The sequence below is a fragment of the Zonotrichia albicollis genome, chromosome 4 (assembly GCF_047830755.1).
Source record: "Zonotrichia albicollis isolate bZonAlb1 chromosome 4, bZonAlb1.hap1, whole genome shotgun sequence".
Lineage (NCBI taxonomy): Eukaryota > Metazoa > Chordata > Aves > Passeriformes > Passerellidae > Zonotrichia > Zonotrichia albicollis.
In genome coordinates this window covers 1709458-1736980 of record NC_133822.1, presented here as the reverse complement: position 1 = coordinate 1736980, position 27523 = coordinate 1709458, and the positions used below count along the sequence as shown (strand labels likewise).

Below are 27523 nucleotides of genomic sequence, written 5' to 3'. Positions count from 1 at the left end.
TGCTGGGGATGGAGAGCAGCCCAACAGGGATTGCTTCTTGCTGCCATTTCCAGCTGTGGCACTGGGTGGCTGCAGGAACAGGGACTGTGCCAGCACAGCCTGAGCCACCCCTGCCCTGCAGAATGGAGCCAGAGCAGCACAGGCTGGAAAGAACCACGGACCCAGGGAATGCCTTCCTGCAGGAAACGCTCCCGTGGAACCAGGGAATGCTCCCATGACCCAGGGAATGCTCCCACAGAACCAGGGAATGCTCCCATGAACCAGGGAAATGCTCCCATGAACCAGGAAATGCTCCCATAGAACCAGGGAATGCTCCCATGGACCAGGAAATGCTCCCATGAACCAGGAAATGCTCCCATGGCACCAGGGAATGCTCCCATAGAACCAGGGAATGCTCCCATAGAACCAGGGAATGCTCCCATGGAACCAGGGAATGCTCCCATGGACCAGGGAATGCCTTCCTGCAGGAAATGCTCCCATGGACCAGGGAATGCTCCCATGAACCAGGGAATGCTCCCATGGAACCAGGGAATGCCTCCCTGCAGGAAATGCTCCCATGGACCAGGGAATGCTCCCATGACCCAGGGAATGCTCCCACAGAACCAGGGAATGCTCCCATGAACCAGGGAAATGCTCCCATGAACCAGGAAATGCTCCCATAGAACCAGGAAATGCTCCCATAGAACCAGGAAATGCTCCCATGGCACCAGGGAATGCTCCCATAGAACCAGGGAATGCTCCCATGGAACCAGGGAATGCTCCCATGAACCAGGAAATGCTCCCATGAACCAGGAAATGCTCCCATGGACCAGGAAATGCTCCCACAGAACCAGGGAATGCTCCCATGGACCAGGGAATGCTCCCACAGAACCAGGAAATGCTCCCATGAACCAGGGAATGCTCCCATAGAACCAGGGAATGCTCCCATAGAACCAGAGAATGTTCCCATGAAGCAGGGAACGCTCCCATGGAACCAGGGAATGCTCCCATGAACCGGGAATGCTCCCATGGAACCAGGGAATGCCGCCCTGCAGGGAACGCTCCCGTCTCAGCCCTGGCAGGCAGAGAGGCCGCAGGGTCTCAGCCTGGAGCTGCTGCTCCCAGAACTGAAGTGAATCAGACCAGAGGCCAGGACTGGTTTCCAGAATTTGGCTTTACTTCGCAGTACAGAAATCATTTGGAGCCTTCAGGAGACACGAGAAGCACAGGCTCTGTCATGCCGATACCGCAGCGCCGTTTGGTCCATCCGAGAAGCCGCCGGGGGACAGAAAATACTTCCACATCTTGCCTGCTCTGTAATTTGTTCTCTCAATTTTATTAAGATTAAAACACAAAGGAGCCTGAGGCACAGCTGTGTCCCAACCGATGTAAACGGGTTTAGAAGCTTAAGTGGAGGTTAAGTTCTGTGCCCAGAACGAAGCCAACATTTGCTGCTACAATAGGTGTGGGCTTTGTCCATGATACAACTTTGCCACAGAGTTAAGATTGATGGGAGAGACTTTTAGGGATGCTGTCCACAATAATGGAGTGCTCAGTTTCTATTTTCCTTGATATCAGGTTTGAGTGACATCAGCGTCACATCTACGAGCTCACCAGAAGCACAGGATTGTGAAGGATGTTTTACAAATGATTAAAAAGACAAGGTAAGACACAGCTGTCAATGAGTTATTTCAAATCTGCACCCACGTCTACGTCTGCAAAAATAATAATAACGAGAGTAAGTTCAGTCTGCCTTTCTGCTTACGAGGTTAGTCAGGAATATCAGTCAGGAATTTGCCAGATTCTGGACAGCAGCCCTACTAGAATGAAATAATTAACACATGATATCCAAAAAGGGAACATTACCAGTGCAGTACTCTTCAATCTCTCAGAGATGGGATTACAAAAGCAGGCCTTACAATATTGAATTTCGTACAGTGTTCATTAAGTTCCTTATATATTCATATTAGCCGATTTAAACTTCTCCTAATTAGAGACTCTCATTACTGCTGCTCCTCCTCCCCGTAGATGTCGTTCTTCTTGCGTTTCATCTCCTCGAAGTCGAACTCTGATCCCATCATCCTCTTATAAATATCTTTGATGTCGTCACACGTCGTCTCAAAGTGGGTGGTGGCGTCGTAGGTGCGCGAGATGAAGATCTGCAAGCAGAGGCAGAGGCAGAGGCGGCGTTGGAGCCCCGAGCTGGAGCTGGAGCTGGAGCCCATCCCTGCCCTGCCCGGCCCTCACTCACCTGGCTCTCGGTTCCCGGGTCGGTCGGTGCAAACAGGTCACTGATGCTCACAAACCTGGACAAGGGAGAAACAGCCTTGGTTGGTCTGGTTTGGTTTGGTTGGGTTTGGTTTGGTTGGGTTTGGTTTGGTTTGGTTGGGTTTGGTTGGGTTTGGTTGGGTTGGGTTTGGTTGGGTTGGGTTTGGTTGGGTTGGGTTTGGTTGGGTTTGGTTGGGTTGGTTTGGTTTGGCTGGGTTTGGTTTGGTTGGGTTTGGTTTGGTTGGGTTTGGTTTGGTTGGGTTTGGTTGGGTTTGGTTTGGTTGGGTTTGATTTGGTTTGGTTGGGTTTGGTTGGGTTGGGTTTGGTTGGGTTGGGTTTGGTTGGGTTGGGTTTGGTTGGGTCTGGTTTGGCTGGGTTTGGTTTGGTTTGGTCTGGTTTGGTTTGGTTGGGTTTGGTTTGGCTGGGTTTGGTTTGGTTTGGTTGGGTTTGGTTTGGCTGGGTTTGGTTTGGCTGGGTTTGGTTTGGCTGGGTTTGGTTTGGCTGGGTTTGGTTGGGTTTGGTTTGGAAGGATGGGTTCAGAGCAGGAGCGGTTGGTTCAGTGCAAGGGCAGCACTCAAAGTGCTGAGCACCCTCAGCTCGAGCAGCTCTGGGCAGGCTCCAGAGATCCCACATGGGGACAGGGGCTGGCTGAGGGCTCAGTGTCCCCCAGCACATGGACAGGGGCTGGCTGAGGGCTCAGTGTCCCCAGCACAGGGACAGGGGCTGGCTGAGCACTCAGTGTCCCCAGCACAGGGACAGGGGCTGGCTGAGGGCTCAGTGTCCCCAGCATGGGGACAGGGGCTGGCTGAGGGCTCAGTGTCCCCCAGCACAGGGACAGGGGCTGGCTGAGGGCTCAGTGTCCCCCAGCACATGGACAGGGGCTGGCTGAGCACTCAGTGTCCCCCAGCACAGGGACAGGGGCTGGCTGAGCACTCACTTCTGCTCAATGGGCTCCAGGAGGTCCAGGGCTGGCTTGATCTCCTTCTCGGGGTCCGCGGTCTCCACGGTGGTGCTGGCGATGGCGATGTACTTGCCCTGCGCCGCCACGTTGTGGGCAGAGGAGATCATGCACACGTAGATATCTGGGGGGACAGGGCACAGCTGCAGCCCAAAACCTCCTCCAGCCCCATCCCAAAACCTCCTCCAGCCCCATCCCAAAACCTCCTCAGCCCCATCCCAAAACCTCCTCCAGCCCCATCCCAAAACCTCCTCCAGCCCCATCCCAAAACTTTCTCCAGCCCCATCCCAAAACCTCCTCAGCCTCATCCCAAAACCTCCTCAGCCTCATCCCAAAACCTCCTCCAGCCCCATCCCAAAACCTTCTCCAGCCCCATGCCAGAATCTTCTCCAACCTCATCCCAAAACCTCCTCCAGCCCCATCCCAAAACCCTGCCCTGACACTTGGCACCCCCTGGGTCATTTGGAGAACCTGCAGTGAGTCCCATCCTCACCCTACTCCCATCTCCTGCCTGAGCAGCCTGGACATGGGAGATGCCCAAAATTCAGTTTCCCACGGTGGCTCCCAAAATCTGCTGGGATTCCCAGTGCCCTGTCCAGGCCAGCAGCCCCTGCCCCACCTCTCCCAGCCTGGGCCATTTCCTGCCGCAGGTTCCTCACCAGCTTTTCCAACCACGGCTCCTCCCACGTCCCCCCAAGTGCTGGGAACTGCAGCTCAGCCCGGCTGGGCCCCAGCAGCCCCTGGGGCAGGGCAGGAGCTCTCCCTGTCCTGTCCCTGTCCTGTCCTTGTCCGTGCCCCTGTCCCTGTCTGTGTCCCTGTCCCTGTCCTGTCCCTGTCTCTGTCCGTGTCCCTGTGTCCCTGTCCCTGTCTGTGTCCCTGTCCCGTCCCTGTCCATGTCCCTGTCCTGTCCTGTCCCTGTCCCGTCCCTGTCCCTGTCCTGTCCTGTCCCTGTCCCTGTCCCATCCCTGTCCCTGTCTCATCCCTGTCCCTGTCCCATCCCTGTCCCTGTCCGTGTCCCTGTCCCTGTCCATGTCCCCGTCCTGTCCCTGTCCCATCCCCGTCCCTGTCTCATCCCTGTCCCTGTCCCATCCCTGTCCCTGTCCCCGTCCTGTCCCTGTCCCATCCCTGTCCTGTCCCGTCCCTGTCCCTGTCCTGTCTCTGTCCATGCCCCGGTCCTGTCCTGTCCCTGTCTGTGCCCCTGTCCCTGTCCCATCCCTGTCCTGTCCGTGTCCCTGTCCCTGTCTCTGTCTGTGCCCCGTCCCTCTCCTGTCTGTGTCCCTGTCCCTGTCCTGTCCATGTCCCTGTCCTGTCCCTGTCCATGTCCCTGTCCATGTCCTGTCCCTGTCCCGTCCCTGTCCCGTCCCTGTCCCTGTCCTGTCCCTGTCCTGTCCCTGTCCCATCCCTGTCCCTGTCCTGTCCCTGTCCCTGTCCCGTCCCTGTCCCTGTCTGTGTCCCTGTCCCATCCCTGTCCTGTCCCTGTGCCTGTCCTGTCCATGTCCTGTCCCATCCCTGTCCTGTCCCGTCCCTGTCTGTGTCCCTGTTCGTGTCCTTGTCCCATCCCTGTCCCTGTCCTGTCCCTGTCCCATCCCTGTCCATGTCCCTGTGCCTGTCCTGTCCCTGTCCCGTCCCTGTCCTGTCCCATCCCTGTCCCTGTCCCATCCCTGTCCCTGTCCTGTCCCTGTCCATGTCCCTGTCCCTGTCCTGTCCCATCCCTGTCCTGTCCTGTCCCTGTCCATGTCCCGTCCCAGCTGACCCCCTGCACACACCTGATTTCCGGTTGACCTGGTTCTGTGGAATGATGATCTGGCACGAGTTGGCATCGTTTGTGTTCTTGATGGGGTGGCTGAGGATGCAGATGACGCGGATCACCTGGCCCACCTTGGTCACGCGGTCCGACACGTAGCTGGGGTCGCAGATGAGCTGTTTGCAGCGAGCCACCTGAGAGCCAGCGGGAGAATCACCCAGCTCACATCACAAATGGTTCTTCCATAACAATTTACCATTTATCCATCTGAGCCCTCCAGGCTGCACACACTCTGCTCTCTGGCATGGACTGTCACCTCTGTTCCCGGCCAGGACACGTCATTCCCACCCCAAGGGACACGTTATCCCACCAGCAAGTGCTCAGCTGTCCCATCAGTGCCCACTCAGCTCCCAGGCTGGCAGCATTCCCAGCTCCACCAGCCAGGTGGTGCAGAAGCTGCAGGAAGGCCACGTGCCAGCTGTCAGAGCACTGAGAGTGCCAAGGGCAGAGCTGGACACCAGGAGCAGCTCCCTCCCTCAATTATTCCCTGCCAGCCCATGGAGACTTCACCCCAGCTCCTGGAGCAGGGGTGCTGAGGGCTCTGCCCACCAGGACATCGTGTGCTCAGTGGGCTGGCACAGGGACAGCAGCCCCAGCCCAGCGTTTGGCCCTTGGGCTCAGAAAGGGTTTTCTGTGTTTGTTGTGATCAAACCCACAAGATGTGAGTTTGAGGGGCTCAAGGGGAGCAGGGAAGGAGGGAAGGGTCCGTACCTCCCCCTCAGACTTGACCCCGACCACTTTGCCGTTCTCGATGACGATCTCCTCGATGGGCTTGTTGAGCATGTAGGTGCCTCCGTAGATTGCACTGAGCCTGCAACAGGAAAATCCCTTCAGCACCTCCAGCCCCAGGGGCTGCTCCTCTGGGATAAACCCTCCTCACACTTACACCTCCTCAGAACCCTCTGCTTAAACAAACACAAGGGATAAACTCTGCCAACAGCATCCCTCAGCAAACCCAGAGGTGAACAAGCCCACAGAGAAAGAATCTCACGTGGAGGAACCATCTCTTAATTAAGTGAAAGAACCATTAAGGAGCACAGCATTTTGTGCAGCAGCACATTCTGGAAGCTCAAGCAGTGACTCCACACATCCAGCTCCACTGCACAGCCCACGGGAGGAAACCCAGAGTGACACCTAGAGTGCAAACCAAGTGCAGCTCACCTTGCAAATCCCTGGGGCAGCTCTCCAAGGCCATACAGGGGGTACAGGTAGGGGCTCTTCCCGTACCGAGCCAGGGACTCGCTGTACAGCTTGATCCTGTTGATTGTTTCTTGGCAGGGTTGATCTAGATAGCTGGGAAGGACAGTGACACCGTTTGGGACGTTCCCAAAGCAGCACTTCCAGCACAACACACCCAGAGAGCAAACTCTGCCTTCCTTCCCCACCCTGCAGCTGCTCCTGGCACTGCTTCCCTGGCAGTTCCTTTAAGGAGCACTCGGTGGCACAAGTTCAGCTCAGGAACCCTCCATGTTTAAAATAACCAATCAACCCCATCATAACCCCAAACCCTGGGATTTGGGGAGCAGCTGAGCCCCCCCACTCACTCATCAGTCCTGTAGAGAGCGAGGGCATGGCCTGTGAAGTCAATGACATCCTGGCCCAGGTCAAACTTCTTGTACACATCCCTCATGGTGGTTTTCTTGGGGTCCACGCCCTCGAAGGTCCGCGGGTCGTTCTCGTCAAAGTTGGCCACGTACACCAGGAACTTCCTGAAGCGGCGCTTCTCAAACAGACCCATCAAACCTGAAACAGGGTGGGAGAGCTCAGAACCAGGGGCTGGGAGAGCTCAGAACCGGGGGCTGGGAGAGCTCAGAACCAGGGATCTGGGAGAGTTCAGAACCAGGGGCTGGGAGAGCTCAGAACCGGGGGCTGGGAGAGCTCAGAACCAGGGGCTGGGAGAGCTCAGAACCGGGGATTTGGCAGAATTCAGAAGAAGGGTTTGTGAGAATTCAGAACCAGGGATTGTGAGAATTCAGAACCAGGGATTGTGAGAGTTCAGAACCGGGGGTTGTGAGAATTCAGAACCAGGAGTTTATGAGAATTCAGAGCCAGGGGTTGTGAGAGTTCAGAACCAGGGGTTGTCAGAATTCAGCAGAACCAGGGATCTGTGAGAATTCAGAACCAGGAGTTTGTGAGAATTCAGAGCCAGGGATCTGTGAGAATTCAAAACCAGGGATCTGTGAGAATTCAGAACCAGGGGTTGTGAGAATTCAGAACCAGGGGTTGTGAGAGTTCAGAACCAGGGATCTGTGAGAACTCAGAACCAGGGATCTGTGAGAATTCAGAACCAGGGGTTGTGAGAGTTCAGAACCAGGAGTTTATGAGAATTCAGAACCAGGGGTTGTGAGAGTTCAGAACCAGGAGTTTATGAGAATTCAGAACCAGGGGTTGTGAGAGTTCAGAACCAGGAGTTTATGAGAATTCAGAACCAGGGGTTGTGAGAATTCAGAACCAGGGGTTGTGAGAGTTCAGAACCAGGGGTTGTGAGAGTTCAGAACCAGGAGTTTATGAGAATTCAGAACCAGGGGTTGTGAGAATTCAGAACCAGGGGTTGTGAGAATTCAGAACCAGGGGTTGTGAGAATTCAGAACCAGGGGTTGTGAGAATTCAGAACCAGGGGTTTGTGAGAATTCAGAACCGGGGGTTGTGAGAATTCAGAACCAGGGGCTGAGAGAGATCAGAACCAGGGATTGTGAGAATTCAGAACCAGCGATTGTGAGAATTCAGCAGAACCAAGGGTTTGGTAGATTCAGAACCAGAGACTGTGAGAGTTCAGAACCAGGGATCTGTGAGAATTCAGAACCAGGGATCTGTGAGAATTCAGAACTAGGGGTTGTGAGAGTTCAGAACCAGGGATTGTGAGAATTCAGAACCAGGGCTTTGGCAGAACTCAGATCCTCAGTCACTCTGTGCCTTTCCCGTTCCAGCAGTGGGCAGGAACCCCTGAGTGCTCAAACAAGGAACGGTTTGGCTTGGAGGGGACCTTAAAGGGCCTCAGTTCCAGCCCTATGGCAGGGACACCTCCCCCTGTGCCAGCCTTGGACACTGCCAGGGATCCATCCAGGGCAGCCCCAGCTGCTCTGGCAATGCCAGCCCAGCTCCTCCCAGCCAGGAATTCCTTCCCCAGATCCTGTCTAACCCTGCCCTCCTTCAGCCTGAGGCCATTCCCCTTGTCCTGTCCCTCAAACCCCAAACACGAGGCTGGACAAGGCTCCATTTCTGCACTTGAGCTCTCCACAAACTGCAGAAGCAAGACTGGAAACGTGAGGGCAGTGCAGCAGCTCCACTCCTGCCAGGATGAGTGTCCTGGAGACCACACAGGAGATGTGGCCAAAGTGAAGGAATTCCTGGTTCCTTCAGCACACAGGGACATCTGCCATGAGGAAGGCTCAGCCCTGCACATCTGGGGCCTCACCTGCAGCAGTCACTTCATCAGAAGATGTTCCAGAGGTGCTGAACACATCCCATGCCCTCTAGAGCCTAATGGACTCCACCACACTGCTATTAGCTTTATATGAGCAGTGAAATCTAAGCAGGCACCAATTAAGGTTTGAGGTGCCACAGGTCAGAATTAGTCATTCCAATTTGCCTGCAATGTTTTTCACACACACAATTCCAACGAGGACATGACAGCAAATATTTATGGCAGAGCTGGGAGATGAGGCCCAGATGGAACCTCCTGGGGAAGGAAAACACTGCCAGGCTCTCAGCAGAATCTCACTGAACAGGCAGCTTGGAAGCTCCAAGAAAACAGCTCAGCAAACCCAAGGCTCACAGCAAGGGGGGTCTGAAGGCAAAGAGGTGCAGGAGAGCCCTGAGGATGCTCCTTAAAGCATGAGGAGCATCAAGGATATCCCAAGGGATGGGTTTGCCTCTGTTCAGGGGGTTCAGAGGGAACAGAAAAGGTGCAGCTACTCACTGGAGGCCAAAGCTTCTGCCTCAGTGGAAGGAACTTTGTAGATCTTTCCTCCCTTGTAGACAAAGCTGCCCTCGATCACCTTGAAGTCCAAGTAACGAGTGACTTCTGTGTAGAGCAGCATCTTTACCAACTGACCTGCAGGGGAAGGGTTTGGCACAGTCAGACACAGACACAGCAGCTCCCACAGCAACAAAGCCTTCCCGTGCTCAATCCCCTCTGCGGGCTGGGCAGGCTGGGACTAAAGCACCCAAGCCTTGCCTGGGATTGATCTGTTCTTCCACTGCAGCAGCCCTGAGCCAGGCACTGCCCTGTCTGTCCGTCCGTCCATCCATCATCCATCCACCCATCATCCATCCATCATCCATCCATCATCCACCCATCCATCCATCCTCCATCCATCCATCATCCACCCATCCATCATCCATCCACCCATCCATCATCCATCATCCATCCATCCATCCAGCCATCATCCATCCATCCATCATCCATCCATCCCCGTCCATCATCCATCCATCCACCCATCATCCATCCATCATCCATCCATCATCCATCACCCATCCATCCATCATCCATCCATCATCCATCCATCCATCCATCCATCATCCATCCATCCATCACCCATCCATCCATCCATCCATCCATCCATCATCCATCATCCATCCATCATCCATCCATCCATCATCCATCCATCCATCCATCATCCATCCATCCATCATCCATCCATCATCCATCCATCATCCATCCATCCATCCCTGGTGCTCCAGGATGGGATTCCAGCAGCCAGGGCTGGTTTTAGGCCCTGCACTGGGAACCCTTCACTAATAAGGGGTTTGCTCTAGCCCAGTCCAGCAATGGAGCACATGGATCAAGGATAAGGATTTTAGGATTGGCAGTTCCTGTCCTATTCCAGCACGCAGGAATTTCGGGGAGCTCAGGGTCACTCACCATTAGCCATAAGGAATTTAGGAATGAGGTCCACGTTCCAGTCTCTTCCCCGCCCCATAGATTCTGGTGGAGTTCCCGGGAGATTAAACCTTTTGTAGAGCTTTGGAGAGAGAATACAGAACTTATTATAGCCCAGGAAATCTGTCTGGGTGTCATTTCTCCCACACATGGACACACTTTCCACGCCCACGGCTCCAGGCTGAACACAAGCTCTTCAGTTTGAGCTCCAATCTGAGTTTGGAGCACACAAACACATCCAGTGAGTTGTCACAGTAGGAAGCAGGCAGTGTAATTCTGCTCATCCAGGCTTTGGGGATTTATGATGGACTGTTTAACATGGCATTTCTTAGTCCAATTTACAATTCAGCTGAAGAGTTTTAACAGCCAGCTGTAACAGCTCTGGAATGCTCTGTGCTCGGATTTGCTCAGATTCCAAGTGGGAATTACAGGAAACAAGCACAACCCTCCAACCCCAAACACCCCACAGTGGCATCTCCCCCAAAGGGAGTGCCATAAACCTCCCTCACCCAAAGACCCTCAGAGTCTGAAGCCCCCCAGGGTTAACTGGGATGAAATCCCTTTGTGTGCCAGGAAGGACACAGGGATGGGTCTGTCACACTCACATCTTCCAGGGGTGTAATGGAAGCACTTTCCCCTCCATAGTACGAGTTCCGATCCATGTGAAGGACTTTCTTTCCATTCACTGACATAATCCCGGAGAGGATGCATTCCTGCAGGGAGGAAAGGATGCAAGGGACAGGTCAGCTGCACTGCAGCCTCCTCCTTCCCATTTTCCCTGAGCATGTTCAGACACCTCCATTGCCAACATGCACAGCAGCCGCCTCATTCCAGAACTCAGGCACCTCCTGGAGGCAGAGTAACCTCTGAATAAATTTACTGTCTGCTCTGGGCAAGCCAAGCAAGGGGTCAGAGATTGTGTGTAGGTTGGGTCCCTGCACAACCACCACCTATATCAGGGATTCCCTGAGGAATTTTTTGGGAATTCCATGCACTGGAGCCAAAGGATAATCTGTCCTCTAAGGCACCAGGTGTCACTTTAAGGGTGTGCACAGAGAGGCAGCAGGAGAATGAAAGCTTACCTGGACTTCAATCAGTTTCCTCAGAACTTCAATAATTAATATTTGCCACACTGGGACACTCAGGATAATCACCAGCTTCTCTCAGAGAGCAGCATAAAGAATAAATGAAGGCATTTGGGTGCTTTATCAGCTCAGCTTTGCTCTCCTTGCTCTGTGCCCCCCGAGGAGCAGCAGATCAGCTGCTGTGTGTGACTGCAGAGCACACAGAGCACACACAGGCTGCAGGACCAGCTCAGCCCTTGCACAGCTAAATCCCCATTAAAACACGACTTTGCACCGGCGTGGGCACTCCCCAGCCAAGGAGCTTAACAAAAACTCCAATGTCTGTGTGCTTAGGACAGCTTATCTTGGAGGGTTTGCTGATCTTGCCGTGCCTCAGCTCCCTGCAGCAGCTGAGCTCCCATTCATCACCAGGATCTCTCTGGTAGGCCCTGGCCACATCTCACGTGGTGGCTGGGGCTTGCTGGAGGGGGCTTGGAGCCCTGCTCCAGTGGAAGGTGTCCCAACTGTGGCAGGGTGGTTTTTAAGGTCTCTCCACCCAAACCATTGCAAACCATTCATTGAGTGTGAAACCCTCACCCAGTGCTGAGATGCCAGCCCTGCACATCTGCCAGGACTCTGCAGGCAGGCTGGCCCTCCTGCAGATCTGTGTCTCCAGGAGATCTTCCCTGTTTACTCCACAAGCCCCTCAGGCAGGACTCCCCTCCTGTGGCACTTCCCCCTCCCGTGGAGCACATGAGGTTCATTTCCAGCTCCAGCCTGACCAGTGCAGGTGTCAGGCAGGAAAACCACAAACACCAGGAGTTCCCACCGTGGATTGTTTGTGTAAATCCTGACTCCAGTCAATCCTGGCTGGAAAGGAAGCTGTAAAATCAACTTCCCAGCCACAGCAGCTCTCAGGGGGTGTTTTGTTCTAAGGTCAGACATGTGCAGGTGCAGGGATTGCTGGCTGAGGATTTGCTGTGCTGCTGCTTCCAGGTGGCACTGGAGAAACCTTCTCTGTTGGGACAGCAGGGCAGCACAGGCCAGTCTGTCACCCACCAGGATGTCACCAACATCCAGCCAAGGATGAGGAGCAAAGCCTCACACACAGCAAGGACACTCTGAATTCAGTGCCTGAAGTCAGGGAAGATTTCCAGCACGGTGCCCACAGAGCTTCATGATCACCACGTGGACTGTGAGTAGCGAGCCACAGTGCTCCCACAAAAGCTCCTTCCTTCCATCCTACAAGGATCCTACAAGGTCCCTCCTTTTTTCCCCACAGGCTGGAGCAAGCAGAGATCCTCCCAGCACATACAGCTGCACCAAACCCCGTGTGAAGTCATTACTCAAAGCCTACACCGCTGAGTAACCAGAGGAGTAAAAGTGGCTCCAGCGTTAATGATTAACCACACCCAAGGCAGGGCTGCCACACCACGGGCCCCATCACGGAGTAGTTGCATTGACAGAGCTCTGTGGCTGCACTCCCTGCTCAGCCCTGTGATTTCTCCCTGGAACATCTCCCACAGCCCTGGCTCACCAGCCTGGCCAGATGGTGGCACAGGGCTGAGAGTGTCCACGCTGGAGCTGAGCCACAAGGAAGCCAACCAGGGTTTCACGACTAAATCAGCACCAAAAGGAGGGATGGAGCCCAGTAAAAGCTGCACAAGCCACATCCATTGGTGTGGATATCAGCTGATCTCAGTCACCCACTTAACCTCAAAGCATTCCTTGCTCTGTGTTCCCAGAAGAGGAGTGTGCATCCCTTGGAGTGAATTTGGGCACCAGCAGAAGACACAAGAGGCTTTAAGCTCCTCTCCACTCTCACCCATCGGGCAGGGCTGTGGCACTGGGGTGGAGCTCTTTCCCTGCTGTTCCACCCAAGGCTCACTGAGCACTCTGAAATCCTGCCCAGCCCTTTCAGGCCACTTCCCCATGTGCAGCCATGATGGCCGTGGAGCTGCACAATGGATTTATCCTCCCAGCTCAGCAATTCCTGTGGCTGCAGCGCTGGCCGTGGGACCGGGAAGCGCTGGATGTGTGACGCTGTCATTCGGGTCAGGGAGCGAGGAAAACAAACGGCCTGTGCTGATAAGGGAGGGCTGGGGACAGTTTGGAGTGCAGATAAAAAGGGGAAGCGTCACAGTTCAAATCTCTGCAGTTTCTGCTGGTTTATAAACGTCACCACCACCCAACAGGAACGGGGCAGCTGCTGACAGCAGCAGCAGGACACAGCAGGGAGAGAGAGCCCCGGGTATCCAGATCCAACAGAAGCCATGGAAATTGCAGTCACGCTGCTACAACAGTGCTCTGCCTCAGCCAGTTCAGGTTACCAGCTCCCAGGAGCTCACTGTGCTGCTGAATGAACGATCTGAGTGTGCAAATGGCCAGGGAACCAGGGAGAAACCAGCACTGGCAGTGTGGGGACAGCACATCCGCTGGGAGTCGGTGGAAATAAAAATAAGGAGTAACTTGGAGGTGTTGGTGTTTCCATGCTTGCTGAAGACCATGAGCTCCTCCCTGGAGGCAGGAGCTGGTCATGGCCAGCCCCTGTGCATGCAGAGGCCTTGAGGAATGGAGGGAAGCAAGGAGGTTTCTGTGGATTTCCTCCAAGTAGGGCGGTAGTTCAGCAAGGCTCAGACAGCCCGATGGAAACCGGAGCCAGGGCTGTTCCTGTACCGGCGCCGAGGGGAGGATTGGGCACCCAGAAAAATCCCCTCGGCCTCGGCAGCGGCTCTGGCACTGCCAGGGGCGTTCTTCGAAAGGCAGGGAGGGCTGGCTGTGCCCAGGGAGGGCACACGTGGCTGGGATGGCACCTCTGCTCCAACCTGGGCAGCGTCACCTGGAGCAGTGACACCAGAAACTCCAGGTCTCACAGCCTGACCCATCCTACAGCTGCACAAACAGCTCCTGCCCATCCTACACCTGCACAAACAGCTCCTGCCCATCCTACAGCTGCACAAACAGCTCCTGCCCATCCTACACCTGCCAGAACAACTCCTGCCCATCCTACAGCTGCCAGAACAACTCCTGCCCATCCTACAGCTGCCAGAACAACTCCTGCCCATCCTACACCTGCACAAACAGCTCCTGACCCATCCTACACCTGCACAAACAACTCCTGCCCATCCTACACCTGCACAAACAGCCCCTGCCCATCCTACAGCTGCCAGAACAACTCCTGCCCATCCTACACCTGCACAAACAACTCCTGCCCATCCTACAGCTGCCAGAACAACTCCTGCCCATCCTACAGCTGCCAGAACAACTCCTGCCCATCCTACACCTGCACAAACAGCTCCTGCCCATCCTACACATGCACAAACAGCTCCTGCCCATCCTACACCTGCACAAACAGCTCCTGACCCATCCTACACCTGCCAGAACAGCTCCTGCCCATCCCACACCTGCACAAACAGCTCCTGCCCATCCCACACCTGCACAAACAGCTCCTGCCCATCCCACACCTGCACAAACAGCTCCTGCCCATCCTACACCTGCACAAACAGCTCCTGCCCATCCTACACCTGCACAAACAACTCTGCCCATCCTACACCTGCACAAACAACTCCTGCCCATCCTACACCTGCACAAACAGCTCCTGCCCATCCTACACCTGCACAAACAACTCCTGCCCATCCTACACCTGCACAAACAGCTCCTGCCCATCCTACACCTGCACAAACAACTCCTGCCCATCCTACACCTGCACAAACAACTCCTGCCCATCCTACACCTGCACAAACAGCTCACCACACTGCAACAATGCCCTCTGCTCCCAAAGGACAGACAGACCCCAGCTTTCCCCGTCAAAGGGAAGAAGCTTTTCCTCCTAAGCCATTGCTCCTCCTCAAAGGAAAAGCCATGAAAGGAATGAAAGCAGCTGGGACAGTTGGGTGTCCCCTGCAGCTGATGCTCCCACATGGGCCTCACAGTCACTCTGAGGCTCTTCAGGCCACACAGCCTGGGCCTGTAGGAATAAATATACCCTGAACCAGTGAGTGTGGCTCCTCTGCTCCCACAGAAAGTGAATCTGTATCTCTGAGGTGGATTTGAATAGCTTTACCATGGGGAGGCAGCTGGCAGGTAAGAAGCTTAGCTCAGCCTGCAAAGAGTGAAACCTCAGCAGGAACGGAGCATTCACCTACTGGGGCTCAACTGGAGGGCTCAGTTATCCCCAGAATCCATGGGAAATAACTGTGTAGGTCACAGAGCCAGTCCCCAGGCACAGCATCCCACTCTGACATAACCAAAGAGGAAGCACCGAGCCACTCCCACAGCAGAGGTGGGGGAATCACGGTGGGCTGGGAAACCCCGTGAACTGAAAAGAGAGGTGGGAAAATCCAGCCACGAGGAGCTCTCCAGTGTGTGAGCACTGCACCAGATTAAAATCCAGTCTGGGCACTAGGGCTGCAGGAAGATGATCCCTAATCTGGCACACATGATGCACACAGAAAGCCTAAGACAAGGACCTTAAAGCTATTAAAGCTCCAGCAGCCTGGAAAGGCCATTCCCAGCAGGAATGAGGCAGCTGGAAGATCCACCAGCTCTGATGCAGCTCTCACTTCATTCACAGTGATCCAGGCAGAGGGAGCAGGGGCAGCCATGGAGTTCTGGAAGTCTGAGGGACAGTATCAGCAATAATTCAGGATTATTTTTCCCCACAGGGCTAAGACATCTCTATGAGCTGGCACTGCAATGGGGTCTCTGATTAGCACACAGAGGGAAAAACTGAAATAGCTGGAGTGCCAGTAATCCCAGACCTAAAGCTGCCTTTAGTCCTTCATTACTGCTGAGGAAGAGATTAACACCTGAAATATTCACGTTGCACTTCCAGATCCATCCCAGTGGAATTCACACGGCACCCAGTGGCCCCACAGACCCAACCAGAATGACCACTACAATGGATTTATTTGTGCTCTTTTACAAAGCTCCAACCACTCATTCCTCCTCTTTAAACCAACAACCGAACTCTCCCTCTGGAAAAAGAAAAAAATCCTTCAGATCAGCAGCAGACACAACCTCAGAGCTACAACAGGGGCTCCAGCAGCAAATCCAGGAGCAGCCTGACCACCAGAACTTCTGCGACAGCTGCTCTGGAAAAGGAAAGAACAACTGGATGTGTTTCCAGCTCCTTCTCCTCAGGTACCACAGGTAGCAGATCCTTTTCCACAGCTACCACAGCTGTGCAGGAGGGTCCTCCAGGCCAGCCTGACCCAGCTCTGCTCTGACACCACTCACAATGGCTGAGCCAGCAGCAGGAACTCTGGCATGGCCGCACCAGCACCTCTGCTTTCCATTCTTTTCCACATGAGCTGCTCAAGACGAGACGAAGCCCACCCTAATTGGTATTTCAGAGGCAAAGCCAGCACACCAGCAGCAAAATCCGAGCTCCTGGATATTCCCAGGCTCTGCAGTTTGGTCAGCTCACCTTAAAATACGGCCCTAATTTACTCCTTTTAATTCAACCGCTGCTCATTAGCAGGAGCTTGTCTTAAAAGTGATTTCACAAGAGGCCTTTTGTCAAATTTACACTGGCATTTGTCAGTTTGAGATTAAGCCCCAGCGTTCACCAACTTGATACCCCGCTCACACTAAAGCATAAATTAACATTTTAATGCAGCTCCGATCTATTGGAGGCCCCTTCACCACAAGCTCATTATATTTCACCTCCCCAAAAGTGCCTTTCCCTGCTTTGCTGGGCTGGGCCAGGCTTTAGGACAGGCTCCAGCTTTCCCTATCAACGGGAAGAAGCTTTTCCTCCTAAACCATTGCAAAGGAAGAGCCTGGAAAGGAATGAAAGCATCTGGGACAGTTGGGTGTCCCCTGGAGCAGATGGACACACACCTTACACCTTTCCTTGTGCCACATTCAGGGTACACCTTACACCATACCTTACACCCTTCCTTACACCTTTCCTTGTGCCACATCCCAGGTACACCTTACACCTTTCCTTTGTGCCACATCCCAGGTACACCTTACACCTTTCCTTACACCTTTCCTTTGTGCCACATTCAGGGTACACCTTACACCTTTCCTTGTGCCACATCCCAGGTACACCTTACACCTTTCCTTACACCTTTCCTTTGTGCCACATCCCAGGTACACCTTACACCTTTCCTTACACCCTTCCTTACACCTTCCCTTTGTGCCACATCCCAGGTACACCTTACACCTTTCCTTACACCTTCCCTTGTGCCACATCCCAGGTACACCTTACACCTTCCCTTACACCTTCCCTTACACCTTTCCTTGTGCCACATCCCAGGTACACCTTACACCTTCCCTTACACCTTCCCTTGTGCCACATCCCAGCTGTGTCACCCCTCTCCCCAAACCCAAAAGAGGGGGACAGAGGGGATGATAACCCTGTGTCAGCAGCCCCATCAATCACAGCACCCAAACCACGCCTGGATTCCAATTTAATCCCCATCCCAGGGGAAGTGGGGGAACCCCACTGGGCCAACCCCAAAGAGATCCCTTTGTCCAGCCACCTCTCCCCACCAACAGGAGGGAACAAAAGCAGGAAAGGCCACTTGCACAAGGAGGAAAACCTTTCCACCATATTGGATTTTCTTCCCCTCTTCTCCAAACAATGCCTCGCATTTGGAACCTGCAATCCGCCCTCCCGTGGCATCTCCCGGCCCCCAGGGATGCAGGAACGGGCAGAAATCCCCCTGCAAACCTCGCGGGCAGCGGCACTGCCATGTTTTTTTTTTTTTCCCCAGGGCTGCCTGCGGCGCGGGCTGCATCCTCCACAATAGGACAAAGCCCCAGCAGGGCTCGTCCCCCTCCCTCCGCCGCACCCCCATCAGCTGTCAGCTCTCCTCAGGGATCACCGGGATGCAGCCACATCGCAGCAAAGGGGATTTTTTTTGGAGGGGGGAATAAGGGAAATTTGACAGGCTCGCCAGCCTCCCATCCCCCTCCTGCTGCAGTCAGGGCTGGATGGAGCCGAAGGCTGCAAAGGCGGAGCGGGAATGGGGATGGAGAGGGGGGGGATAAGCAAGGCTGCCTCCACCCTGCACGGACCTGCAGCCACGTTAAGCTTGGGGTACGGGGGGGACGGGGGAAGGGATGCGTGAATGGAAAAAAATAAGGTAATAATTTAAAAAAGAAATGAAAGGCAATAAATGCCCGTCGGCGTTTTATTGTCCGAGTCTCCCCACGCCCTCCCTCCGCAAAACAACCGCATTTCCTGGGGCCCCCTGGGAGCGGCGGGGATCGGGGACGGGGTATATCCAAACACGAGGAGTCGTTATAAAATATATATATATATATATATATATATATATATATATATATATATATATATATATATATATATATATATATATATAAATAATATAAAAACCCCCACCCGGGGGTCCAGTTAGGGATGGGGGGAAGGACCCAGGGTGGGGATGGGATTGGAGCTGCGGGGCGCTGTGAGAGTTAATGATGGGGAAATGAGGCAGGGGTCCCCCGGGAGGGGGGGGGGGGTCACATGCACCAGACCCCCGGGTAATGCTGAGGGGCGGAGGGGGAGGATCCCAGGCTGGGCTGGAGATGAATGGGAAAGGACCCAGGGTGGGGGTGGGACTGAAGCCGAGGGGGTGCGGTGATAATTAATGACAGGGGAAAGCACCCAGGGGTCCCCCAGGGGGTCACATACACCAGATCCCCAGTAATTTTAGGGATAAGAACAGGGGGAAGCACCCAGACAGAGGCGGGGGGCTACGATGGACAGGTGACAGCTGAAGAAAACGGCCTGAATGGGGCGAGTGGGGTGAGAATCAGGTGAGAGCCTGGGGAGGGCACCGCACACCCTGGGGGAGGGGATAAAGCCCCGAGCGCCCCAGGCGGGGGGGGCTCACACCCAGCCTGGGGGGGATGATCAGGTGATAGACGGGCAAAGGACAGCGGCGCGGGGGTGGGTGAGAGCTGGGGAAGGGGGTCAGCCGCAGGAGCCGGGGGACGGCGGAGGGGGGGCGGCGGGGCGGGGCAGGGCGGCGGCCGCCCGCAGCAGGCCCGAGGCGCGAGCGGGCGGCGGCTGCTCCTCACCGTGAGGCCGGTGCCCAGCACGATCACGTCGTACTCCTCATTCATGGCGGCGCGCGGTGTCTCGGGGGTCTCTCGGCCGGGGCTGAGGCGAACCGGGCGCTACGCGGGGGCCGCGGGAGCGCGAGAAAATGGAGCCGCCGCCGTGAGGGGACCGCGCCGGGAGGGGCGGGGCTGGGCCACCTGCGCCCCGCCCGCGCGCCTGCCAATCACGGCCGGATACGCCACGCCATTGGCTGGCGAGGCTGTCACTCAAGGGGCGGGAGCGATGCGCGCGCGAGCGGCGCTGCCACCGTGGTGGGGGCGCGGCGCGCATGCGCAGTTCCACGGCCGCCCCTATGGGCTCGGTGTGCGCAGGGGGGGAGCCTTTATTGAGGTCCTAAATTTGGGGGTGCTCCTTCATTTATGGGGCTCACAATTTGGGGGGCACTTCAGTTTAGGGAGCCCTCAAGGGGTGGGGTTCTTAGTTTGAGAGAGTTCTCAGTTTGGGGGAGTCCCTTATTTGGGGTGGTCTCAGTTTAGGGGGGCCCTTCAATGGCGGGTGGTCCTGAATTTTCATGGATCCTCCATTTGGGGGATTCCTCAGTTTTGGGAATTTCCTCCACTTGGAGAAGGGCCCTCGATTTACGGGGGGTTCTTTATTTGGGGACACACCTAGGTTTGGGGGGTCCTCAGTTTTGGTGGGCTACTTAACCTGGGGGTTCCTCTGTTCAGGGTATTTATAATTTTGGGGGAGTTTTCAGTCTGGGTGAGAATCCTCCATTTGTGGGATCTTCAATTTGGGAGTTTTTCCTCAATTGGGGGAGGGGTCTTAATTTTGGGGGACCTCTCATTAGCGGGGGATGCAATTGAAGGGGGTTCTCTTTTTGAGGGGAGTCCCCTATTTGGGGCATCCTTAATTTCAAGGGGATCCTCAGTTTGGGGATGTTCCTTAATATCGGGGAGCCCCTCAATTTAGGGGGTTCACTGGGGGGCATCCTCAATTTAGGGAGGTCCTTAAATTAGGGGGGATTGTCATTTTAGTGGGGTCTTTAAATGAGGGGGTTCCTCAGTTTAGGGGGGTTTAATTGGACCCCCCAATCCCTCCACATCTGATGCTTTTCCACCCCCGCCCCATGGACCACTTTTAATTAGAAATTTGTCAACTATCCCAACAAAAACCCCTAATTAGGCTGCATTCCTGCTTCCCAAAACCCTGTTTGGGAATAAAAAACTGGAAGGAAAAGGTATTGGAAAAACCAGAATTTCCTGGGGGAATTTTGCAGGTATAAAGCTGAATCTACATTCCTTTTTCAACCCCCAAAATAATGCACGTTCCCCTTGGTGTTTTGAGGTGTTCCCATGTTTTTTAAGGAATTTCCCCTTTGTGTTTCCATGGATATTTGGGAACATTCCCACTGGTTTTTCTCATCAGCAATACTGGGAGGACACAGATATTCCATGGTTTATTAAAATGATAAATAAAAAATGGGAATGAAGCAGCTCCTTGCATTTCCTGCTGCAGGGAGGCCAGAGCTGGATTTGTGGGTTTAAGGATCCATAGATCCTTAAATTTTAAATTTAATCCTTTAATTTTTTTTTTAATTCCTTTTGGAGGAATAAAATAATTTCCTCACCCACCCAGGAGCTGATCCAGGGGGAGCAAGGTGGGAATTTTCCACTCAAAATGTGGGAAATGGTGCACACCTTACCTCACTCCCTGCCTGATTTTTAACACCTGCCATCCCCCAAAAAAAGCAGAATTCCATCCGTTTTTAACTCCTGGCATCACAAACAGACAAGGACACATGGGTTTGGGATGGAATTTATAATTCCAGCTGCACAAACCCAACAGCTGCAGCTGCTCTTACCTTGCTGGGAATTCCAATGGCAGATTATTGGGATTTAAAGTTCATCAGTGCTGGGAATTGCCCAGAATTCCATTCTGGGATAAAACACCTCTTTATTTCAGTCTGATCCAGAGCTCCCTGGTGTCCTCACAAGGTCCCACCACAGATTCCTGCAGGTTTTGGGATCAGCTGTGGGCTACAAAGAGCATTCAAAAGGTTGGTGCAGCTCCAAGAGTCTCTGTGCTACCCAAAAAGGTCACACACAAAAATTAAATTGCAAATAAAGCAATTCAAGGGATTTGTGGAGAGCAGGTAAATCCATGATCCAGGTGGATTTTCTCCATGGGGATGTTCAGGGTGTGGAGATTCCCAGGAAAAGCCAGGAGGATCCCTGGAAGTGGAACTTCCTTGGATGGTTTCTGTTTTCAGGGAGCTGCACAGAAGAGGTAAAAAAAGAAAATAAATTTATAACCATGGGTCACAACAGGAATGTGATAATTTGGGTAAAGATCATTCCACAACCCCAGACTGCTCCAGCCTGGCCTTGGACACTTCCAGGGATGGAGAAGCCCCAAATTTTTTGGGAAATCTGTGCCAGGCCCTCCCAGGGAAGAGCCCAGACCATCACCTCCATTATCCTTTGAGACAATCCTATTTCAAACATTTCTCCTAAATCTACTCCCCAATGCCAAGCTTGGCCCCTCTGCTCAATTTTGGGTAAAAATCTTGATTTTATGGGGGGTTCTTTATTTGGGGAGAGATCTAAATTTGGGGGGATCCTCAGTTTTGGGGGGCTCCTTAATCTAAGGGGTTCCTTTATTTAGGGTATTCATCACTTTGGGGGAGTTTTCAGTCTGGGTGAGAATTCTCCATTTAGGGGGTCCTCAATTTGGGGGAGGTTTCCTCAATTTGGGGGTTTTTCCTTAATTTGGGGTTTTTTTTCCTCAATTTAGGGGAGGATCCTTTATTTGAGGGTTTCTTGGTTTTGGGGGTCCTCTCATTAGTGGGGGATACAATTGAAGGGGGTTCTTTATTTGGGGACAGACCTAAATTTGGGGGGATCCTCAGTTTTGGGGGGCTCCTTAATCTAAGGGGTTCCTTTATTTAGGGTATTCATCAGTTTGGGGGAGTTTTCAGTCTGGGTGAGAATTCTCCATTTAGGGGGTCCTCAGTTTGGGGGAGGTTTCCTCAATTTGGGGGTTTTTCCTCAATTTGGGGGAGGTTTCCTCAATTTGGGGGTTTTTCCTCACTTTGGGGTTTTTTTTCCTCAATTTAGGGGAGGATCCTTCATTTGAGGGTTTCTTATTTTTGGGGGTCCTCTCATTAGTGGGGGATACAATTTAAGGGGGTTCTTTATTTGGGGACAGACCTAAATTTGGGGGGATCCTCAGTTTTGGGGGGCTCCTTAATCTAAGGGGCTCCTCTGTTTAGGGTATTTATCAATTTGGGGGAGTTTTCAGTCTGGGTGAGAATTCTCCATTTAGGGAGTCCTCAATTTGGGGGAGGTTCCCTCAATTTGGGGGTTTTTCCTCAATTTGAGGGTTTTTCCTCAATTTAGGGGAGGATCCTTTATTTGAGGGTTTCTTGGTTTTGGGGGTCCTCTCATTAGTGGGGATACAATTGAAGGGAGTTCTCTTTTTGGGGGCAAGTCCCCTATTTGGGGGATCCTCACTTTAAAGAGACTCCTCACTTTGGGGATCAATTTGGGGATTTTAACCAGCTGTTTCCCTAAATCTGGTGAGGAATTGTAGGGGGATAGAACATAAGAAAATAAAGATGGTGTAGAAAGTAATCTCAGCCCTAAGGAGTTGCAGCTGGGGCAGTTATCAGAGGTTAGGCACAGGCCACAGCTGTGACCAATGAGAAGATGCTATAACAGAGTGGGGTGGTGTTGAGAAGGGAATTTGAGTCAGTTGGGTATGAAGGAGTCAGAGCTCTGAGGAGCTGCCCATGAGAAACACCAAGAAGGAGTGGATCTCACCCTTAAGGAGCTGCAGCTGGGCCAGTTATCAAAGGTTAGGAACAGCTCACAGCTGTGTCCAATGAGAAGATGCTATAACAGAGTGGGGTGGTGTTGAGAAGGGAATTTGAGTCAGTTGGGTGCTTTGTGAAGGAGTCAGAGCTCTGAGGAGCTGCCCATGAGGAACACCAAGGAGTGAATCTCACCCCTGAAGTGCTGCAGCTGGGCCCGTTATCAAAGGTTAGGAACAGCCCACAGCTGTGACCAATGAGAAAATGCTATAACAGAGTGGGGTGGCTGGGTGAGGAGAGAGCTGGAGTTTGTTGGGTGCCTTGTGAAGGAGAAAGAGCCAGTGCTGTGAGGAGCTGCCCACGAGGAACACCAAGGAGGAGTGGATCTCACCCCAAAATGCTGCAGCTGGGCCCGTTATCAGAGGTTAGGAACAGCCCACAGCTGTGTCTAGTCAGAAGATGCTATAAAAGAGTGGGGTGGTGTTGAGAAGGGAATTTGAGTCAGTTGGGTGCTTTGTGAAGGAGAAAGAGCCAGAGCTGTGAGGAGCTGCCCACGAGAAACACCAAGGAGATGTGACACCTTTGTGACAGGAGATACCAGCACGGAACCCCTGTGACAAGGAATAAGCACTGTACCGTGTGGAAAAGGAGCAGGTTCCTCCTCTTCAGGTGTCGCCTGGAAGAGCTGGATGACATCAGGGCTCCTGGCCAGCTGCTGGGCCAGCGTTCCCGTGGCATCAGGAGTGTCCCGGAGGCCGGCCCGCAGCAGAGCCCCCACGGCCCCCGCGCGCTGCCCGGTGCTGGCCGCGTGCAGGGCTGGGGACACAGTGTCACCTCGTGGGCCTGCCCCATCCTGCTCTGCAGGAAATCATCCCCAGGGGGAGAAACAGGGGCAGGGGGAAACGTGGGGGTCGGCACTGTGGGGTTATGGAGGGGTTTGGGGTTTTGGGTTGGGAGAGAATCGCAGGATTGAGTTTGGGATCGTGCATTTAAAGATCATCCAGTTACACTTGGATGGTTTGGGTTGGGATAGAATCACAGGATTGAGTTTGGGATCATCCAGTTCCACATGGATGGTTTTGGGGTTGGGATGGAATTGCAGGATTGAGTTTGGGATCATCCAGTTAAAGATCATCCAGTTCCACCTGGATGGTTTTGGGGTTGGGATGGAATCGCAGGATTGAGTTTGGGATCGTCCAATTAAACATCATCCAGTTCCACCTGGATGGTTTTTGGGTTTGGGATGGAATTTCAGGATTAAATTTGGGGTTATTGAGTCTTATCTTAAAGATATCCAGTTCCACCTCGATGGTTTTAGGTTGGGATGGAATCGCAAGATTGAGTTTGGGATCATCCAGTTAAAGATCATCCAGTTCCACCTGGATGGTTTTTGGGGTTGGGATGGAATCGCAGGATTGAGTTTGGGATCATCCAATTACAGATCATCCAGTTCCACCTGGATGGTTTTGGGGTTGGGATGGAATTGCAGGATTCAGTTTGGGATCATCCAGTTAAAGATCATCCAGTTCCACCTGGATGGTTTTTGGGTCGGGATGGAATTGCAGGATTGAGTTTGGGATCATCCAGTTCCTCCTGGAGGGTTTTAGGGTTCGAATAGAATCACAGGATTAAGTTTGTGATCATCCAGTTCCACATGGATGGTTTTGGGGTTGGGATGGAATTGCAGATTAAGTTTGGGATCATCCAGTTAAAGATCATCCAGTTCCACCTGGGTGGTTTTTGGGTTGGGATAGAATCACAGGATTAAGTTTGGGGTTATTGAGTCTGATGTTAAAGATATCCAGTTCCACCTCGATGGTTTTGGGGTTGGGATAGAATTGCAGGATTAAATTTGGGGTTATTGAGTCTTATCTTAAAGATATCCAGTTCCACATGGATGGTTTTGGGTTTGGATGGAATTGCAGATTAAGTTTGGGATCATCCAGTTAAAGATCATCCAGTTCCTCCCGGATGGTTTTAGTGTTCGAATAGAATCACAGGATTAAGTTTGGGATCATCCAGTTCCACCTGGATGGTTTTGGGTTGGGATGGAATTGCAGGATTCAGTTTGGGATCATCCAGTTCCACCTGGATAGTTTTTGGGGTTGGGATGGAATTGCAGGATTGAGTTTGGGGTTACTGAGTCTTATCTTAAAGATATCCAGTTCCACCTGGATGGTTTTTGGGTTGGGATGGAATCACAGGATTCAGTTTGGGATCATCCAGTTAAAGATCATCCAGTTCCACCTGGATGGTTTTGGGTTGTGATGGAATTGCAGGATTCAGTTTGGGATCACCCAGTTCCACCTGGATGGTTTTGAGGTTGGGATGGAATTGCAGGATTCAGTTTGGGATCATCCAGTTCCACCTGGGTGGTTTTAGGGTTGGAATAGAATCACAGGATTGAGTTTGGGATCATCCAGTTCCACCTGGGTGGTTTTGGGTTGGGAGAGAATCACAGGATTGAGTTTGGGGTTATTGAGTCTTATCTTAAAGATATCCAGTTCCACATGGATGGTTTTGGGTTTGGATGGAATTGCAGATTAAGTTTGGGATCATCCAGTTAAAGATCATCCAGTTCCACCTGGATGGTTTTAGGGTTGGAATAGAATCACAGGATTGAGTTTGGGATCACCCAGTTCTACCTGGATGATTTTTGGGTCGGGATGCAATTGCAGGATTAAATTTGGGATTATTGAGTCTGATTTTAAAGATCATCCAGTTCTACCTGGATGGTTTCGGGTTGGGATGGAATTGCAGGATTGAGTTTGGGATCACCCAGTTCCACCTGGATGGTTTTGGGTTTGGATGGAATTGCAGGATTAAATTTGGGATTATTGAGTCTGATTTTAAAGATCATCCAGTTCCACCTGGATGGTTTTAGGGTTGGAATAGAATCACAGGATTGAGTTTGGGATCATCCAGTCCCACCCTCCTGCCACGGCAGGGACACCTCCCACCATCCCAGGCTGCTCCAGCCCCAGAGTCCATCCTGGCCTTGGGCATTCCAGGGGCAGCCCCAGCTGCTCTGGCAATGCCAGCCCAGCCCCTGCCCACCCTCCCTGTTAAAAATCCTCCTTCCATGTGATCCTAAGGAGGCATCCTGATCCCTCTGGGTAATCCTGACGTGGATGAGAAGCTTCCCAAGGACGCAGTGACCCAAACCCAGCCAAGGAGGAGCCACAGGAAAAAAAACATGCCAGGGTTGGATGAGCTCAGCAGAGCTGGGATTCAGTCACTGAGGGGGCGGAGGGAGAGGTGGCACTGCTGAAACACGGCTTTAACCAAACCCAGGGCTGGGGAATTTGACAATTTGAGCAATGGCTGAACCACATTTATCTTTTTTTAATTTGAATTTTTAATTTCTTTTTTTTGGGGAGATGCTGATGCAAGAGCTGCCTGAGCCTCTCCCGCTGGGAATGCCGACTCTCCGGCATCGCTATAGCAACTCCATTTCCGTGCCAGCCCTCTGGTGTTCTTTGCTCATCAGCCATTTCCAGGCTGTTTGCTGAGGAATTGAGGCTGGAGAGCTCAGTCCCTGTGTTTGTCCATCCAACCTGCTTCCAACAGGATCATTCCAGCCCAATTGGATGGGGGAGAGGCAGCATTGGAGAACTCCTCAGAAAAATAAGCGAGAAATTCCCAATTTACATCTCTGCTCTTCCCCCAAGGGAAAAGCCCCAGCAGAAATTCCAGAAAATTGAAAGCCAGGGAATGAAAAATACAAATTGAAAGCCAGGGAATGCAAAATGCCCAAAAACCCCCTGGGATGATGCCTCACACTGCCCCCAGAGCAAAGGGATCCATGGGTTTGGCATCTCCCTGCATGCTGAGCTTGGGGTGTGCTTGAGGAAGCTCTCGGTGTCACACAAAGCCGGGAAAAGCAGCTTGGAATTCTCACCAGAACGGCCCTTCCCATCCTTGGCCTGGAGATCAGCGCCCAGGGACAGCAGGGTCTGGATGGTGTGGCCATGTCCTTCCTGCAGAATGAGGAATTTGGGATCAGCTCCGGGCTGGGATCCATCCCCAGCCTGGGGCTGCACAGATCTGCCCTGGCCTGAGCAGGAGCTCCAGAGGATCTGGGAGCAGGTGGGAATCAGGCTCAGCTCCTTCAGATCAGATCCATGGGGCAGGAATGGTCATCCCATGGGACTCCTGTCATCCCATGGGAATTGTTATCCCATGGGACTCCTGTCATCCCATGGGAATTGTTATCCCATGGGAAGCAGCCAGAAAGGTGCCATGAGGTACCTCCCTAAAATCCCAGCGTGGTTTGGGTTGGAAAAAATCCTTAAAGATCATCGAATCCCAATAGGCAGGGACACCTTCCCTGTCCCTGTGTGCTCCAGCCCCAGTGTCCAACGTTGGGCACTGCAGGGATCAGGGGCAGCCCCAGCTGCTCTGGGAATCCCTTCCCAAAATCCCACCCCAGGCTCCCTCTCCAGGGAATTCCCTCCATTCCCAGCTCTCCCAGCCTGGCATTGGATCCATCCCCACCCCGACTCCTCTCCAGGAAGGGATTTTGGGCTCTGGGGGCTTCACTGGCAATCTCAGCACTCCAGGAAGGGTCTCCCTTCCCTTTGCCATCCCCAACTTCCATAAAAACCCCTGGGGATGGATTCTGAGTGTCCCAAATGCCAGAATGGTTTGGGTGGGAAGGGCCCTTCAAGCCCATCCCATTCCAAGCCCACCATCCCAGGCTGCTCCAGCCTGGCCTTGGGCACTGCAGGG

At 53.2% G+C, this 27523-nt stretch overlaps 2 protein-coding genes across 6 annotated transcripts in view; both read right to left on the bottom strand.

Moving 5' to 3' along the window:
- Nucleotides 1-1135: 1135 nt before the first annotated feature.
- Nucleotides 1136-19137, bottom strand: GDI2 (GDP dissociation inhibitor 2). Its single transcript, XM_074540353.1, has 11 exons — nt 18996-19137; nt 10497-10604; nt 9874-9973; nt 8929-9063; nt 6554-6752; nt 6171-6302; nt 5721-5820; nt 4972-5143; nt 3185-3329; nt 2231-2285; nt 1136-2138 (listed from the first exon to the last, which is right to left on the bottom strand). Exons 1-11 carry the CDS (start codon nt 19038-19040, stop codon nt 1983-1985), a joined length of 1347 nt encoding a protein of 448 aa, XP_074396454.1. The 5' UTR covers nt 19041-19137; the 3' UTR covers nt 1136-1982.
- Nucleotides 18997-27523, bottom strand: part of ANKRD16 (ankyrin repeat domain 16) — a 25198-nt gene continuing 16671 nt past the window's right edge. For 2 of the 5 annotated variants that reach the window (XM_074540355.1, XM_074540356.1), the window contains 3 exons: nt 26694-26772; nt 23429-23650; nt 18997-21254 (listed from right to left, as the gene is read on the bottom strand). In XM_074540355.1, the coding sequence (XP_074396456.1) occupies nt 21247-21254; nt 23429-23650; nt 26694-26772 (309 nt within the window). In that variant the 3' untranslated portion in view covers nt 18997-21246. Of the gene's footprint in view, nt 21255-23428; nt 23651-26693; nt 26773-27523 lie in introns of those variants that run through there. The other 3 variants (XM_074540357.1, XM_074540359.1, XM_074540358.1) reach the window with 3 other exon arrangements.